Consider the following 15,457-nt stretch of genomic DNA (forward strand, 5'->3'; position numbering starts at 1 on the left):
TCACTGATGCCCAGAATGTCAATGTCTGTTCTTGAAATCTCCTGTTTGACCACATCCAGTTTACCAAGGTTCATAGATCTTACATTCCAGGTTCCTATGCAGTATTTTTCTTTGCAGCATCAGACTTTCCTTTCACTTCCAGGCATGTCCGCAGCTAAGTGTCGTTTCGGCTTTGGCCCAACCACTTCATTAGCTCTGGAGCTACTTGTCCTCTGCTCTTCCTCAGTAGCATGTTGGCCACCTTCCGACCTGAGGGTCCCATTTTCCAGTGTTATATCCTTCAGCCTTTTGTTTCTGTCTGTGGAGTTTTCTTGACAAAGATACTGAAGTGGCTTGCCAGTTCCTGCTCCAGGTGGATTGCATTTATTCCGAACTCTCCACTATGACCTGTCCATCCTGGGTGTCCCTGCACAGCATAGCCCATAGGTTCTCTGAATTACTCAAGCCCCTTCGCCATGACAATGCAGCAATCCATGAAGGGGAAGATGGTAGTTACTGATGCATATTGTTGGTTTTTTGTTGCTATTGTTCTTAATTGGTTTTTCAGTCATATCTATTTAGTATTTGTTTTAATGCGATAACATATTTAGCATTATTTTAATACTCTGAATTTGTTGTGTTTCTTAGATGCATTTATTTTTAAGATTTATGTTGTAAGCTGCCTCAGATCCTGCAAAGAAGAAAGGCAGGATATAAATTAACAGACAAAAATAGGAAAATAAGTTATTATTTAATAATGTGCCATCAAGATCCTTTTCCGAGTTTCTGGATAGAAAATATTCAGATGTGGTTTGCCATACCCGTCTTCTGGGGGCACCCTGGGACTGGACAGCTTACCCAAGGTCATACAGGCTGGTTCTTCTCCCTGGAGGCACAGCGGGAAATCGAACTCCCAACTTCTGATACCTAAATCACTGAGATATCCATCCAGCACTAAAATGGTATGCCATCAAGTCAATTCTAACTTATGGTGAACCAGTCCAGGGTTATATAAAAGATAATAAATCCACTAGAATAGATCGCTTCTGTTCCTTTAATTAGTATGTGATGTTTAGAATAGTTATGATGGCTACATGTGACTTGATGCTCACAAAGTGATGATAAAGGGATGAACAAGTCACTTAATAATGTTGCTGAGTGATCCGTTTTATATTTCCACACAGAAAAGTCTTTCTCATCTGAGATTCATAGAGCTGTATTTAGCAAGAATTGTATCCACACATTTGAACATAAAAAATAAAAATGCAAAAATATGAAAAAGGCAAATTTATGTTTTTTTAAAAAGGCTTTCTACATCCCTTTTGTGTGGGTGGTCACTGTAGAAGAACAGGTTTTCTTGTTGTCTTAAGAGTGGGGCTGCCTGGATGCACTTGCTTCACCGTTGCAGTTCATTTATTAACTAACGATCAAGCTTGAATTTCAATGTCCTGCTTTTAGAGATACTTGATACTTCCCAGGCTATTGAAATTCAGGTGCTGTTCAGAGTGGAGGAGTAAGCTGAATGGAAGCATTTGGTTACATTTCTCCAAGTTTCAGTACAATGTTTGTGTTTTGGATTGGACTACTTGATGCTGATGATATTGAGGCTGCAGAAGGCAAAAATCAGAAAGGGAATTGTCTCACATTGGTGATGACTGCAAGGATTTGGGTCCTAGGTACTGTATTAATAATCTGAAGGTAAAACCATTCCATGAAGCATGTACTGTATACTAAACCAGTGAAACTGAACATAAAGTGACTTGCACTTTTCCCTCTAACACATTTGTCCTCCAGCAATGAGATTTCCTCACAGCTGCACAGCTAAGCAATCAGATTTTCAAATTAGGACTGTGTTTGTCTTCCAAAGACCGATCACAAAACAAAGGACCTTGGAATGCAGCGTACCGAAATGACAAGCAAACACAAACAACTGTCTTTCACCACCTGAGGGAGCACTGTTTGCAAATACATGCTGAACATATTACCTAATTTTAACATGCACTGTACTGTTTAATAGGTAGTTGTCACACACACCCAGTTCCCCTGTTTGTTCTTCTACACACCCAGGTTCCCCTTCGGGCATGACATTTAATTTTCACTCTTTTTCACTGCCACCAGTGGATTTTGTTTATCCACAATATAAATTATTTCACTCAAACACCGGCTGCCAATCATTGAAAGTTTTTATTAAAGTTACAGATGTTCTTTGTTTATTTATTCAGAATCACAATCATTGAAATGTCTTTTGTTTACAGTACTTATTTGCCATTTAACCAACTTGTGTATTTACTTGTTACTATTCTCACTTCTAAGTTTGACTATCTAGTTCTTTCTCTAACTCCTGCTAACTGAAATCTTAACTCTAACTCTAACTCATCCCTAACTGAAATCCCTAACTGACTTTTAACTGTCCTCCATTCTCTTCTTATATTCCCTTGGTTCCGCCCTCCTGCTCAACCATTGGTTACTAAATCAGTCTTCCATTGTGATGGACAAGTATGGTTTCTGACCTGTCCATCACAGTAGTGTATAGAGATGAGCACAAACCAAGCAATGAACCAGAAAAACCAACAAGTCAGGCTGCTTCGTGGTTTGTTTCATGAACCAGTTTGGGATCCCATTTTGCCAAAGAAAAACAAAGCACTGAACTTTTTTCTCCTCAGCTCTTTTTGTGTTCAGCAAATGGGCATACCTACCTGTCCCCTTCCCACTGCCCCCTTGCGTGATCCTGCCCCCACTGTCATCCTCAGAGGCCGTGGGTCCAGCCTTCCTTCCTGTGCCCGCTTATCAGCTGATAGATGGGCACCTGCGCACAGGTGTCAGGCTTGGCTTCAAGGAGCCGGCCTGCTGCCTTAGCACAGGTGGTTAGGCGGATTCATCAGTTTCCTGGTTCGTGCCCATCTCTAGTAGCATACCAACACTGCAAGTCAGTGGTCAAAATCCTGCTGCACCGTTATGCAAAGGGCTTACATTTTGGAAGTGAATTGCCTCAAGTTAAGAAATCTCTGTAAACATATCTGTTGCATGATGAGTTGTTATATGTTTTGTGATGCTGTCCAACAGGGTTTCAGCAGGAACTCTTTTGAGGCTTTTTAGTCAGTTTTGAGTTGTGCATGATTACCTTTCTCTTTTTGGAGCAGTGTGAGGCACAGTACTTTGAAGTGGGTGGAATTCATTGGCTACATTTTTCCCCTGGACATATCAGTGGATTGAAGTCTGGAGACCTAGCAACTGTTGTTTCCTTATGCACTCCATAAGGAAGGGAGAGCATTCCATAATCTGGGATGAACCCCCATCAAATGTGCCTGCAATGGCAATGGAACCATCTCTTCTGATGGTCTTAAGGATTAGGAAGCTTGCATGTGGAGATACAGTTCTTCAAATAGCCTGGACCCAAACCATATAGGTGTCGTTAACCATTACTTTGAATTAGTAACTAATGCAGTGGTTGTAGCAGGGGCATTATATGCACCCTATGACTGGCTCCATTCAGCAGTTTTGCAGCTGCATTTTATCTACATATTTAAAACATTATTTTAAAACTATACATTCTAAAAGCACCTCCCCTGGGATTTGTTGCTGGCTGCCCCCTGGTCCCTTTCAGTAAGGGGCAGGTAGGCAAACTATGATTCCAAGGCCATTTTTGCGGTGTCTCTGCCCCTTAAGCCTCTTCTGGTATCAATAAATGGTAAGTATTGGGGGTGAGATTTTGGCCCCCACCCTCTCTTGGTTGCCTGACCCATCTTAGAGGTGTAATTACAACTCATACCAAATGGCTGTAAGAGTTTCCTGATTTGGCTGGTATTTCATAAGGCTAATCAAGATCATGTTAACGTTAAGCTGTTTCTATATGATGTTGTTCAGCTGAGCACACTGTGTGTGTATGATCATGAGAGAAAGAGATGTCATCTGCCATCACTGGTGTAGTTGTATTTTAATTTAATGTACTGATTTTTTTAAAAGGGTTTTCTAGATGGTAATGTGGCAAACCATCCCAGCCATGTTTGAGAAACCTCCTTCTTATTCTGCTGAGCAAAGCCCTGGACATTTGCCCTGAATGTACTCCTGTGCTGCTGTTTGCCATTCATGCCCAAGAGGGAGCTCCCCTCCCCCCCAAAACAATATATCTTCAAGCTTGAGTACACAGAAAGCCATGGTGGCTGGACTGAGACAGTAGTAATGCTAGTGAAAGTTGGAGGCAACAAGAAGACCAAGTAAGATATGTTCAGCTCAATAAAGGAAGCCACAGCTTTGCGTTTGCAAGAGTTGTGCTGGGCTGTTTATGATAGGACCTTTTGCAGATCATCAATTCGTAGAGTCACCAAAAGTGAGAAGCAACTATAGGTCTTGTGAAGATAAAATAGGAGCTTCTTGGAAGATGGGTGGTATTTGCTTCCGCTCTCTCTCTCTCTCTCTCTCTCTCTCTCTCTCTCTCTCTCTCACTCACACACACACACACACACACACACACACACACACACACACACACACACACACACACACACACACACACACACACACACACACACACACACACAGTTTGCCACGTTTAAGGCGCACAAATTGCATTTCGGTTTCTCTCTTAGTATGTATACTGAACATGCAATTACATTATTTTAAAACATCTGAAATTGTTTTAAATTGTTCTAGGTTGTTCTAGATTGTTTCAAGTGGACTAATGTTTTTTTTTGTAGCAAGGCATGAGATTTTTTTATAGATTTATTAAATAAATGAATGAATGAATGAATGAATGAATGAATGAATGAATGAATGAATAAATAAACCTCCTTGCATTCTAACATCTCAATCCCAGTTTGTGTGCTGGGACTTCCCGAACCCTCTCTGGACTACATCCACTATTGCCACCAGTTAAGGGCACGTCTGAGCAGCAGCCATTTTGTTTAAGGCTTCTGTGACGCCTTCTTTTTGTGTTGCCACTTTACAGGGAACATTGAATACAGCTGCCCAGCTACCAATGAGTGTGAAATCACAAAACGGCGGCGCAAGTCCTGTCAGGCCTGTCGCTTCATGAAATGCCTCAAAGTGGGGATGCTGAAAGAAGGTAAGGAGAGGCCATGAGGTGCCTTATTTCTACTTTGCAGAACTTGACTAAGGTATTTGTGGCAAGAGGATGCTTTCTGAGCATCCTGATTATAACTTCATGTAATAACAACTCTAACATACCATACAATATTATTAAAATTTGAAAACCAGTGCCCATTCCTTCTTATTTCACAAGTCCACCACATATAAATAATGTCCTTTTTCCTTTTTGAATATCCAGCATTGAAATGGTACATTTTTATTTATAATATTCAATCTTGCTGGGGTAAAGTACCATCTCCATGCGACATTATAACAATTTTCTTTTACCCTTAGAAACATATTCTTCATTTTTCTTTGTGAACATATTTTGTTTCAGTCCTCACTTTTAACTTCTTCTTCTAAGTCCTATGGCTATGTTTCACATTTCTGAATATTCTTGAGTTTAGTGAAGATAGTCTTAGAGCTTGGTTTTTTATGATTTGTTTAAGGAAAGTGGAGTGGGTGGGCTACTGTATATAACATTTTCAATTCTTCTTGTGGGCTTGGCTGGTACCAGTGGCATATGGTTCAGAAACATCTAAATTTTCTGTAATACCTTGGAACTATGCTAGACTGAGTCTTCCAAGGCTTGGTGGGAAATATAATAATGAATCTTCCTCAACTAAGTTCCCACCAAGTTACCAGGTCATGATCTGAGTGCTGGAATTTTTCCATCATCCTGTCATAATGGTTAAAGCCACTCCTTTCTGCTGGTCCACTAGTGCAGGAGGGCCCCCACCCTTTCCCAAGGATACTTATGCCCTCAAAATGTGCTGGGTTACAGTTCTTATAGAGGAAACAAGAGAGCTGAAGTCTAAGACATCATCACCAAGTCTCCTGTTCCACACTGGGTGAGGCAAGTGAAGCTGCTGGCTAATTAAAGTCCTAGACCAAGCAAAGGGTGAATCAGGAACTATACAGCTTACCAAAGCAGACACTCAGGCAAGGCAATCCAAAGAAGTAGCCCAAACAATTAAGGTCCGGTCAATCTAGAGTAAGAGATTAAGGAACAAGGTCGAAGCAGCACAACAAGTTGGTTCCAGTAGCTTGCAGAACCCATTGAAGGCTATTTTCTAGCACACAGCTGCAGTTATTCTGGTGGCAAGGCAAGAACCCAGCCACAAGATTTGGCCTCTGAGTCTTCCTGGAAAGAAGAGCCTGCTCACGAGAGAACCATTAACTCTGCTTTGGGGTTCAAGCCAGGCCTGTGCCTTCAGTTTTCCTCACTCCTAAGGGCTGGAAGGTCATGTCACCTCCTCTTTGAACTCAGCTGTTGAGGTCCCATCATCCATAGGCTTAGTCTCCTGGGTCCCTGGGGGTCCAGGATCTCCAGAGTCAAGCAGGTCCTCTACTCCATCAGGTGTTGGAATCTCCTGTTCCTCAGGCTCATCTTCACTGGGACTGTTCTGCTGAGGTCATGACACCAGTTTGGGAAATAACTGATTTAAAACATCACTTGTTCCTGCCTTCAGTTTCACAGCTTCTAGGTCAACTTATTAACAATTGTAGTAAAAACAAAACAAAACAGAAATATAAAAGTGTCTTCAAAATAGAAGATGGCAAGAAAAACAATCCTTCAATATTTCATTTATGTTGAAAACCATATTAGACTCTCTATTTAGTCAGATATGACTTGATAGCACATAGCACATAAACTATTAAGGTTGCAAGTTCCAAGGACTGAAGAAAAATACAGTGGATGTGCATTTATTAAAAACAAAACAAAAACGGAAGGGGCATGCTACAAATTTTATGCTTCCATGCTCAAGGGAGGTTTGTGCTCCATGCAGTGTATACCTCCCCCCCCCCCAAATCTGATGAGGCTGCCCCAAGTCACAAGCTCTTTATGTATGTCCAAATGTATAGAAACAACTGTGCATTGAACATTATGGTTTTAAATAAGAATATTTGGTTGCATTGTCTAGGCCCAAGTGGAAAGAAAGTTTGATAATACTCCATTTATTCAGAGAGGGGATAAAAATGTTGGGCTGGAGTGAGACCTTTGTCCCAATGTTGATGGTCTTGTTTGCCCCTTGATGCTTCGACCTGTCATCTCACTCAGCCTATTGATTTTGCTCAGTGTTGTCAGAACAGTGCTTGGCTGCTCTCCATGTGCTCTGTCCCTCCTCTCAACCCCCTTCTCTACATCCATTCAAGGTATGCTACTGGGAATTCAAAGGCAATTAAACATATTCTTACAGATTGGCCTCAAAGCTTAGTTTCCTCGGCTTCCCTCTGACTGGAGGGACAGTGGGGGTTGGGAAGGAAAATGTGGCACTTGTAAGTCTCTCTCTCTCTCTCTCTCTCTCTCTCTCTCTCTCTGCACCAATGTACTTGGGAAAGCACAGCTGCCTCAGCCTCACCCCCTGAAAAATGCTCAGCTGTAGAGTGCTACAGCCCAGCCCAAATAGGGCAGGTTGCCATTGTGGGAGCCAGAAAGGAATTGGAAGTGAAAGTGCTTTTCCTCTGAGGTGTTGCGATAAAAGCTAGTGCTGTTTGTAATGTAGATTTGAAGCCACTGTGTGTTCTCCTTTGACTGACAGGTTCTATCTGGGGTTAAATCTCTCTCTTGCTCATTCAGGCATAGCTCTCCTGACATTGGGGAGGTCAGCTCTGTGGCCCTTCATGACCTTGCTTTTAGATTAGGATGGTGAGGGATTCAGAGAATGATATTAGCCTGCTTTGAAGCTGCAGGAGTGGCCCACTGGTGTGTCATCCTCTGGAAAATGGGGATAGGAGTGGGAGTCGGGGATGAAGCCCTTGTGTTTCCCTCGTGTTGTTTCATGTGTTCACAGTGCTCCAATTTCTCCTTTGCCCTTTCCACACTAAGACTTCTTTATTTCAGAATGTCTTAATTGAATCCACTCAGGATCCACTTCTTTACCCCTTACATCATTGGCCATTTGCAATCAAGTTTCAAAATGTAGCGCTATGCAGTTTCAACCTCAGCCTGCTGTAATGTTCATATGCATTATATTTATAACCATATTTATAACCATTAGGATTCAGTTCATGCCTGTTGCCAGGATTTTTAGTCTACATACCAAGTACCATCTCATCACTCCAACGTTTTCTCTCTCTGTTTCCATGTCTATAATACAGATACTGTATTGATTGATGAGACCATGGCTGGCCCTCATTTCAAACTGTAAAATGCTCCCAATAATATCTAACAATACAGAATATGCATTTAGAGAGAATAAATATGTCATGTTGACTTTCACATGGATTGAATATTTTTAAGCCTCCATTCTGTTAAGACCTATCCAAATTTTGACAACTTCTTCAAAAACAAGCTGAACAACATTTTTCCTTAATTTCATTGGCTTAATTCAACAAGAGAAATGTTCATGGTCAGTTGAAAGGCAGATCAAAGAATAGGGAGGCAGCCTGTGCTGGATGGGGTTACACGTTCTCTGAAAACAGATGTGCAGCTTGGGGGTGTTCCTGGATTTGTTTCTGACCTTGGATACCAAGGTTTAGGCAATAGCCAGGGGTGTGTTTGCACAAATAAAATTAGTGCATCACCTGTGTCCATTCCTGGAAAAGACTCATCTGACCATGGTGACATATGCCTTAGTTACATCTTGGCTAGATTACTGTAATACACTCTACACGGGGCTGCCTATGGAAAGCATTCAGAAACCTCAGGAGGTCTAAAATACAGTAGTGAGATTGCTAACTGGGGCTGGTCACATAACCTGCCTGTTATAGCAGCTCAACTGGCTGGCAGTACATTTCTAGGCACAATTCAAAGTGCTGGTTCTAATTGATAAAGCCCTAAATGGTTTGAGTCCAAGCTATCTCAAGGACTGTGTTTCTCTTTATGAGCCTATACAGGTGTTAAGATTATCAGGGGATTTTTTTCCTCTTAATCCCACTACCTTCACATGGTAGTGTGAGGGAAAAGGCCTTCTCTGTGGCTGCTCCCAGACTTTGGAACTCTCTCCTACAGGAGGCTAGGCTGGCCTCATCTTTGCTGTCCTTCCACAAGCAGGCAAATACCTTTCTCTTCAAGCAAGCTTTCCCTTAGTGATGGGCTGCTTGATTGGGTTTTTTTAATGGACTATTATGTGTTACTGCTTTGAATTTGTTTTGGTGTTGCCTTTGTTTACTGATTTTTAGTGTGGTATGTGTATGATCCTTTTTAGTATGTGTACACATGCTATTTTTAGCTTTAAATATTGTCTTTTAATGCTGTAAGCTGCCTTGGCTTCCATTTTTAAAGAGAAAGGTAGGGTATAAACAAGCAAACAAACAAGTTACCCAGTGTGATATAGTTCATGGAGTGGCAGATTAGGATTCTGAAGACCAGGATTTGAATCTTCACTTGGCCATGGAACTTCACTGGGAGAGTGGAACTGGTAAAACTACTCTTAATATCTCACTTACCTTGAAAGCCCTATTAGGGTCACTATAAGCTGGTTCTGATTTGATGGGACATAACGGCATACAAGTCAAATAAATAAATAAATAAATAAATAAATAAATAAATAAATAAATAAATAAATAAATAAATAAATAAATAAATAAATAAATAAATAAATAAATAAATCAGCAAGTACACACGGCTGCAAGTCGAAGCAAAATTTTGCAGCCGGAGTTGGTCACTGTAACGAGGCTGGGCCACTCTGAGGTCACCTCCTACTCAGGCCTCTCAGAATGCCCACCACGGCACTAAACACTCTTGCTGCCACCAACCTTTCCTTTAAATCAAAAGGACAAGGGTTTCTTTCAAAAATAAAACTTGGTTTATTGATTACAAAAATAAAATATGAGAATCACTGAAAGATAATCACTTTGTAAATCACTTTCTTATTTTTAAATCAAACACATAGACATTCCCTCACTGACTCTCAGGCATGCAGGCCTCTTTCTCTCTCACACCAGATCTCTCTAGATCTCACTCTATCAATCTCCCCCATACACACCTTCACCCCCCTTTTTATATCAGCTCCTCCGCTTCAGTTCCACCCTCCGTCACACCATTGGCTGATGATTCACTGCCCAGCTGTGACGGACAGGTGAGGTCATGGCTACCCGTTACAGTCACAACTCGAAATGGTCATATGTCAGGATGGTCATAAGTCGAGGCACCACTGTAGAGAATTCTCAGAAGTGCTTTACCATTCCCTTCTTCTTAGGGTGCCCTGGGATTGTGCCCTTGCCCAGGGCCACACAGGCTGGCTATACTCACAGGAGGCACAGTGGGGAATTGAACTCCCAGTCTGTGCCTCCACAGACAGATACCTAAACCACTTGTGATAAGCTACCTATATATAAGCTACCATGAATTTTTGTTACTACTATAAAGTATGTTAAATACGCTAATAATAGCAACAGCTTCATTATTCTAACAACAATGATTACCATTCAATCAGTATAGCTATACAAAGAAAAGCAAATCAGTAAAGGGAAGAAAAATAGTTTCATATTATTCAGTGTCTAAGGTGTCAGCTGATTCAAATAGCTCAGTGAGTTAGACCAGTGGTTCTTAACCTTTTTGAAAGAAACGCCCCCTTGAGCCATTGAGGAAGTTATCATCGCCCCCCTCCCCGCGGTGACGATATCTTATTTATTTATTTATTTATTTATTTATTTATTTATTTATTTATTTATTTATTTATTTATTTATTTATTTATTTATTTATTTATTTATTTATTTAAGACACTTAAATCCAATGACCACTGAAAACAAAATTAAATTCCAAGAAAATGAAATGCCCCCCCAAAAAGTAACATTTAATGATTTAGTTGCAAGTGAATTTTAAGACGCAAAAAGAAATATAAAAAGGGCCATAAAAACAAATTCAGGAACTAAAAATTTCAAGACAAAAAGTCTGAAACTAAATTAAAATTGGAGGAAAATATATATTCATGCACAATGTAAAAAGGCTGCAGCCATCTCCACAGGTTTGGCTTGCTCCAGCGCCCCCCTACCGCCCCCTTCTGTTCCATCGCCCCCATGCCACCCCTTTTCGTTCTACCGCCCCCCTGAAAAATGAAATCGCCCCCTGGGGGCATTATCGCCCACGTTAAGAACCACTGAGTTAGACATCTGCCTATGGAGTCAGAAGGTGTGAGTTTAATTCCTCCGTTGTGCATCTCAGACGAGCAACCCCCCATCTTTCAGTCAGTGCAGGACTGAGTTCAGCTGCATATTTTCTAGTATCGTTTTTATGCCTTACATCTTAGGAGTCTCATTCTACAGTACTGTACTATCTTTTTTATTTTGGATTGTGTCATTTCTTAAGCATAAATATTCATAAGTGGCTTATCACGGCCTTTTTCAGTGCAGTACTAAGAAGAGTTAACTTGGGTGTGACTATGGTTGGATGTGAAAGAACCTGCACCACTGTCACCTTGTACTACTGTAACCGTTAATTATCTTTTGCTGATGTAGCCATTAAGAGGATGGGTGCATTTTCGGCAGCTTTGCTATTCCACTTTTGGTGATCCTGCTGGAGTCTAGCCTCCTGACAACTGTGTTCTCATTGTTCCTTGCACAACATCAAACTCTAGGCACAAACCTGGACCACTGTCTTCTGATGCCCATGTTCTCTGTGCTAGAGCACACACAGTAAGATGCATTTTTGGCTTCCATAAATGAGTATGAGAAAACAAGGTATTTTCCTTAATATGTAGATAGAGAGAATTCAAGTTGGTGCTTTAGGTGAAGGGGAAAAAGTTTGGCTCAAAAGGCTTTCTTTACCACTGTGAAAGATTATCCCTCTGATGTACACAGCACTGGGGATTTGTTATGGCAGCAGTGCAGAAAAATGAATGAAAAACAGAGGCAGGAAGACAGCAATGTGAACAATCAATAGGTTTCTCAGATATCCTGGCCACTTTGCTTAAGAGAACCCAAATCAATGCAGTGCAGCTAAGAGAAAGTATGTGCCCTCGGCCATCTCCATTTCTCCCATCATGACACTGCAGACTAGAAAACTCACCAAAATAACTTCAGGAGGTGGATAAAACCCAGGGTGGAAAAATTATTCAAGAAAAACTGAAAATGTAAAACCAAGAACACATACATTCAATGGGCTGGCTTTCTCACCTGCAGTGAATGATTGTATGCTTCCAACTAGGATTCATCAGATGTCTCTGTCTGGCACCTAGCAGACTGATGTTCTAGGAGAGAGATCTAGGAATGAGTTTACTCAAGAGGTCAACTTGCATATGCTTCTATCTGTATTAAGGTGTTTGGGTTGGTCTTTATGACTTGAATACATCCTTTATACAGAAGGGAATTGGTATAGATATTTGGAGAGGGACATTGAGGTGTAAATCCAATTTCTAGTCTAAACTAGAACTGATGTATCGAATCATCCGTATTGGCTGCCATTCAGTAATTGAATCAGTGGTTCTACTCTAGGTGAGACTTGCAGCTGGATTTATGCTAGAAGCAAGACATTTTACTCAAATATCTGTGTAGGGGCTGTCTAATGCCTATGACTTATTTTGCTTTTAGGACTGAAGAACTATAAAACAGAGGCTTGTTAAATCTACTTAATTCCCCCCAAAAACAAAATCCACCAACCAGAGACATGTGTAAGAGACATGTGTATAAAATAAATAAAAAATAGCAGGCCTCTGACCAACTCAGAGCCAAGTTCAGGTCTCATCACAAAAGTCTAGCCATACTGACCCCAGCTTTCTTCATTTCAGCTGCCTAACCAAGGTAGGGAAAGCTATTTACCTGTTGCTAGTGTTAAACAAACTGGCAGTCAGAAATACTTGCCAATTTCCTGTAAATGGACTTCCAATAAATCCCAGCCTATCTTCTCTCTGCCTTTGCAATATTATATGGTGGACTATATTTCACACTGCAAAGGAGGCTCCTGGTTTTCAGTGCCTTATGTGTTTGTTTTATCTAGCCTTCCTTTACTATAGAAACCTAATATCTCATGAAGAAGGAAACCAGTATATCTCAAACAAAGCTAGGTGAGAGACTTTCTCTTTAAAAAAAACCATATTCAGATGGGGCTTTGTGCCCGGGAGACAATAGAAACTCAGGAACAGTCCAAAGCAACATGATCAAGAAATAATGTTATGATGTAATTTTGCTAGGTTTCTGCTCTCAAAATTCTAGAATGTTACATTAATCCAGCAAAAAAAGCAAAAATGGGTTTCCAATTGTGGCAAAGAGGACTTGACCTTCAACACTGCCCAGGACAAGGATGCTTTTGGCACGTCAGAAAACAGCAAAGTTGCTCCTCTTTTCAATCTCCACTAGTCATTTTATCCATTGGAAAAATATTCAAAGACAAATTCAGAAGCTATTTCTGCAATGACATCACATGTCATAAATAAATTCAGTGGATAAGGATCATTCAGCCCAGTCTACGTATTTCTGACCATGTGTAGAGGCTGTTCCCCTGTGATGATGACCTTATAGAGCACTAGTGCAGAAAACCCCCATTTTCTCTTCATTTGACAGGAATCAGAAAACTCAGTGCAGGCTTTGCAGTGCAGCTCAATGTGTGAAGAGTTAGCTGGCACAGACAGAATGAGAGGATATAATGTGTAATACCAGCAGTCTGTGTTTAACATGTGCCATGTAGTAGCATCCTGCTTGTCAGCCTCCCTCAGGGAAAATGTTTCTTTGAGAAGTGCTGGAGGGGAGCCTGTTTGCAAAGGCCTCTGGAGAAGCCTACTGAGAACGGAGCTAAGGAGCAAGCAACGTGCCAGAAATGCGAAGTCTGATACAGGAAAAAAAAAAAAAAAAACACACACACTCAGGCAATCCTTCCTTGCCTCTTCTGCTGGCTCAGCTTGTGGACACCCCTGTAAGCAAAGCAGCTTGAGCAGCTTTTGTGATCTGCACTTGTTTCTGTTGATGTGGCCATACATACCCTAAATCAATGGTTCTCAACTTTTTGGCCTTCCAGATGTTTTGAATTTAGTTTCCAGAAGCCCGAGCTAGCATAACCAAATGGCCAAGGGTTTCTGGGAATTGAACTCCAAAACATCTGAAAGGTCAAAGGTTGAGAATCATAACCATAGATCACTCTTCCTTCTGTGATGTCTCCATATTTTTTGGGTTACAATTCCCATGGGAGTTGTACTTCAACATATTTCAATGGTACCAGAATAGAGAAGGCTGCTGTAAGCATTGTGATTCCACATTTTTAGGGTTCTTCGTATCCTTTTCCTTCTAAAATGTCTTCCTGGTATTTTATCAAGAGAACCAAGCCAGTCACTTTCCAAGTTGATTTGACTCTGATTTCTAGGCTTTTCATTGACTTAGGAAAGGAAGGAGGCTTTGCATAAAGTTAATTGTGCAAACCACCCATTGTTAAGGTGTAACTCCACAGTGGAGAAAATACAATTTGATTCACTGAGTATTTGCAGTTTATCAAATCAGTTTTTCTGGGGTGAATTCCTGTAACCATCCAGACAATAATTTGCAGAGGTAGCAGAGGCAGAGAACTCTGTTTAGATGGCGATCCAACAGCACAAGCTGTTTTAAGGCACTAATTGGAAATTTACACCTTTTAAAAAAAGTTTATTTAGTTCTCTTTAAATGCCCACCAATAGTATGACCCAGCATTGAGATAAAATCCACCTGTAAGTTCAGCCAGCCTGTGTCACCTTGGGCAAGCTGCACAGTCCCAGGATGCCCGCAGGAAAAGTGAATGGTAAACCACTTCTGTACCTGGAAAACCCTGAAAAGGATCACCCCGAGTCAGATTTGACAGTGTATGGTGGTTCTTCTTATTATTGTTAGTCCTTTTATTGCTACCACTATTTCACTTCTCTTCTAGCCCTCATCTGACTTGAGTGCACAATAGGCTGAATGTTAGCTAGGGATGCTTTCCCATTGGCTGTGTCTCCATGCCAGGAAAAGCTTCAGCTGCTGCATCCTTGCAAGTCATGCAGGTAGCTAGAGGCTGAGAGAAGAGCAGATCAAAATAAAAACAGTTTTTTTTCTCATCCTGCAGCTGAACAGGAGGGTGCAAACACAAGTCCATCTAAGCTCTGTTCTGTTAACAGTTATTGCCATAATCAAGCAACTATTAAGAAACTTGTTTTAATAGTTACAGTTTTCCTCTTGTTTTCCTTTTAAGGTTATTGTTCAGTGGAACAGCGCCAATCTGGAATCCTGCCTGCTTCTTAAAGGTCCATTTTCCCAACCCCCGACCCCTCCATGTCTCCCCCCCCTTCCGTCCAGCTTCCATTCAATGTATTTTCTAAAAGATATTTGATTTCAGTGAAAGCTCTACTGACATCCATGCAATATGCTTGTGCTTTCTCTTTGTGCTTCCTGGGAAGGATGAGGACTCCTCTGGGGATTCTGGGTAATTGGGTTAGTGGCCGGCTCATGTCAGGAAATTAAAAGGCAGCCCTGATCAGGTTGCTGCTGCATCGGGTTTAATGGCTTTGTATT

General features: G+C 41.1%; 1 protein-coding gene across 3 annotated transcripts in view; it reads left to right on the top strand.

Annotated features, from left to right (window-relative positions):
- The window catches only part of ESRRB (estrogen related receptor beta), a 147,621-nt gene that overhangs the window by 91,557 nt on the left and 40,607 nt on the right, over positions 1-15,457 (top strand). For all 3 annotated transcript variants that reach the window (XM_072986462.2, XM_072986460.2, XM_078392995.1), the window contains one exon: positions 4,925-5,041. In XM_072986462.2, coding sequence (XP_072842563.1) covers positions 4,925-5,041 — 117 coding nt within the window. The remainder of the gene's footprint in view (positions 1-4,924; positions 5,042-15,457) is intronic.

Source organism: Pogona vitticeps, chromosome 1 (assembly GCF_051106095.1).
Source record: "Pogona vitticeps strain Pit_001003342236 chromosome 1, PviZW2.1, whole genome shotgun sequence".
NCBI classification, from domain to species: domain Eukaryota; kingdom Metazoa; phylum Chordata; class Lepidosauria; order Squamata; family Agamidae; genus Pogona; species Pogona vitticeps.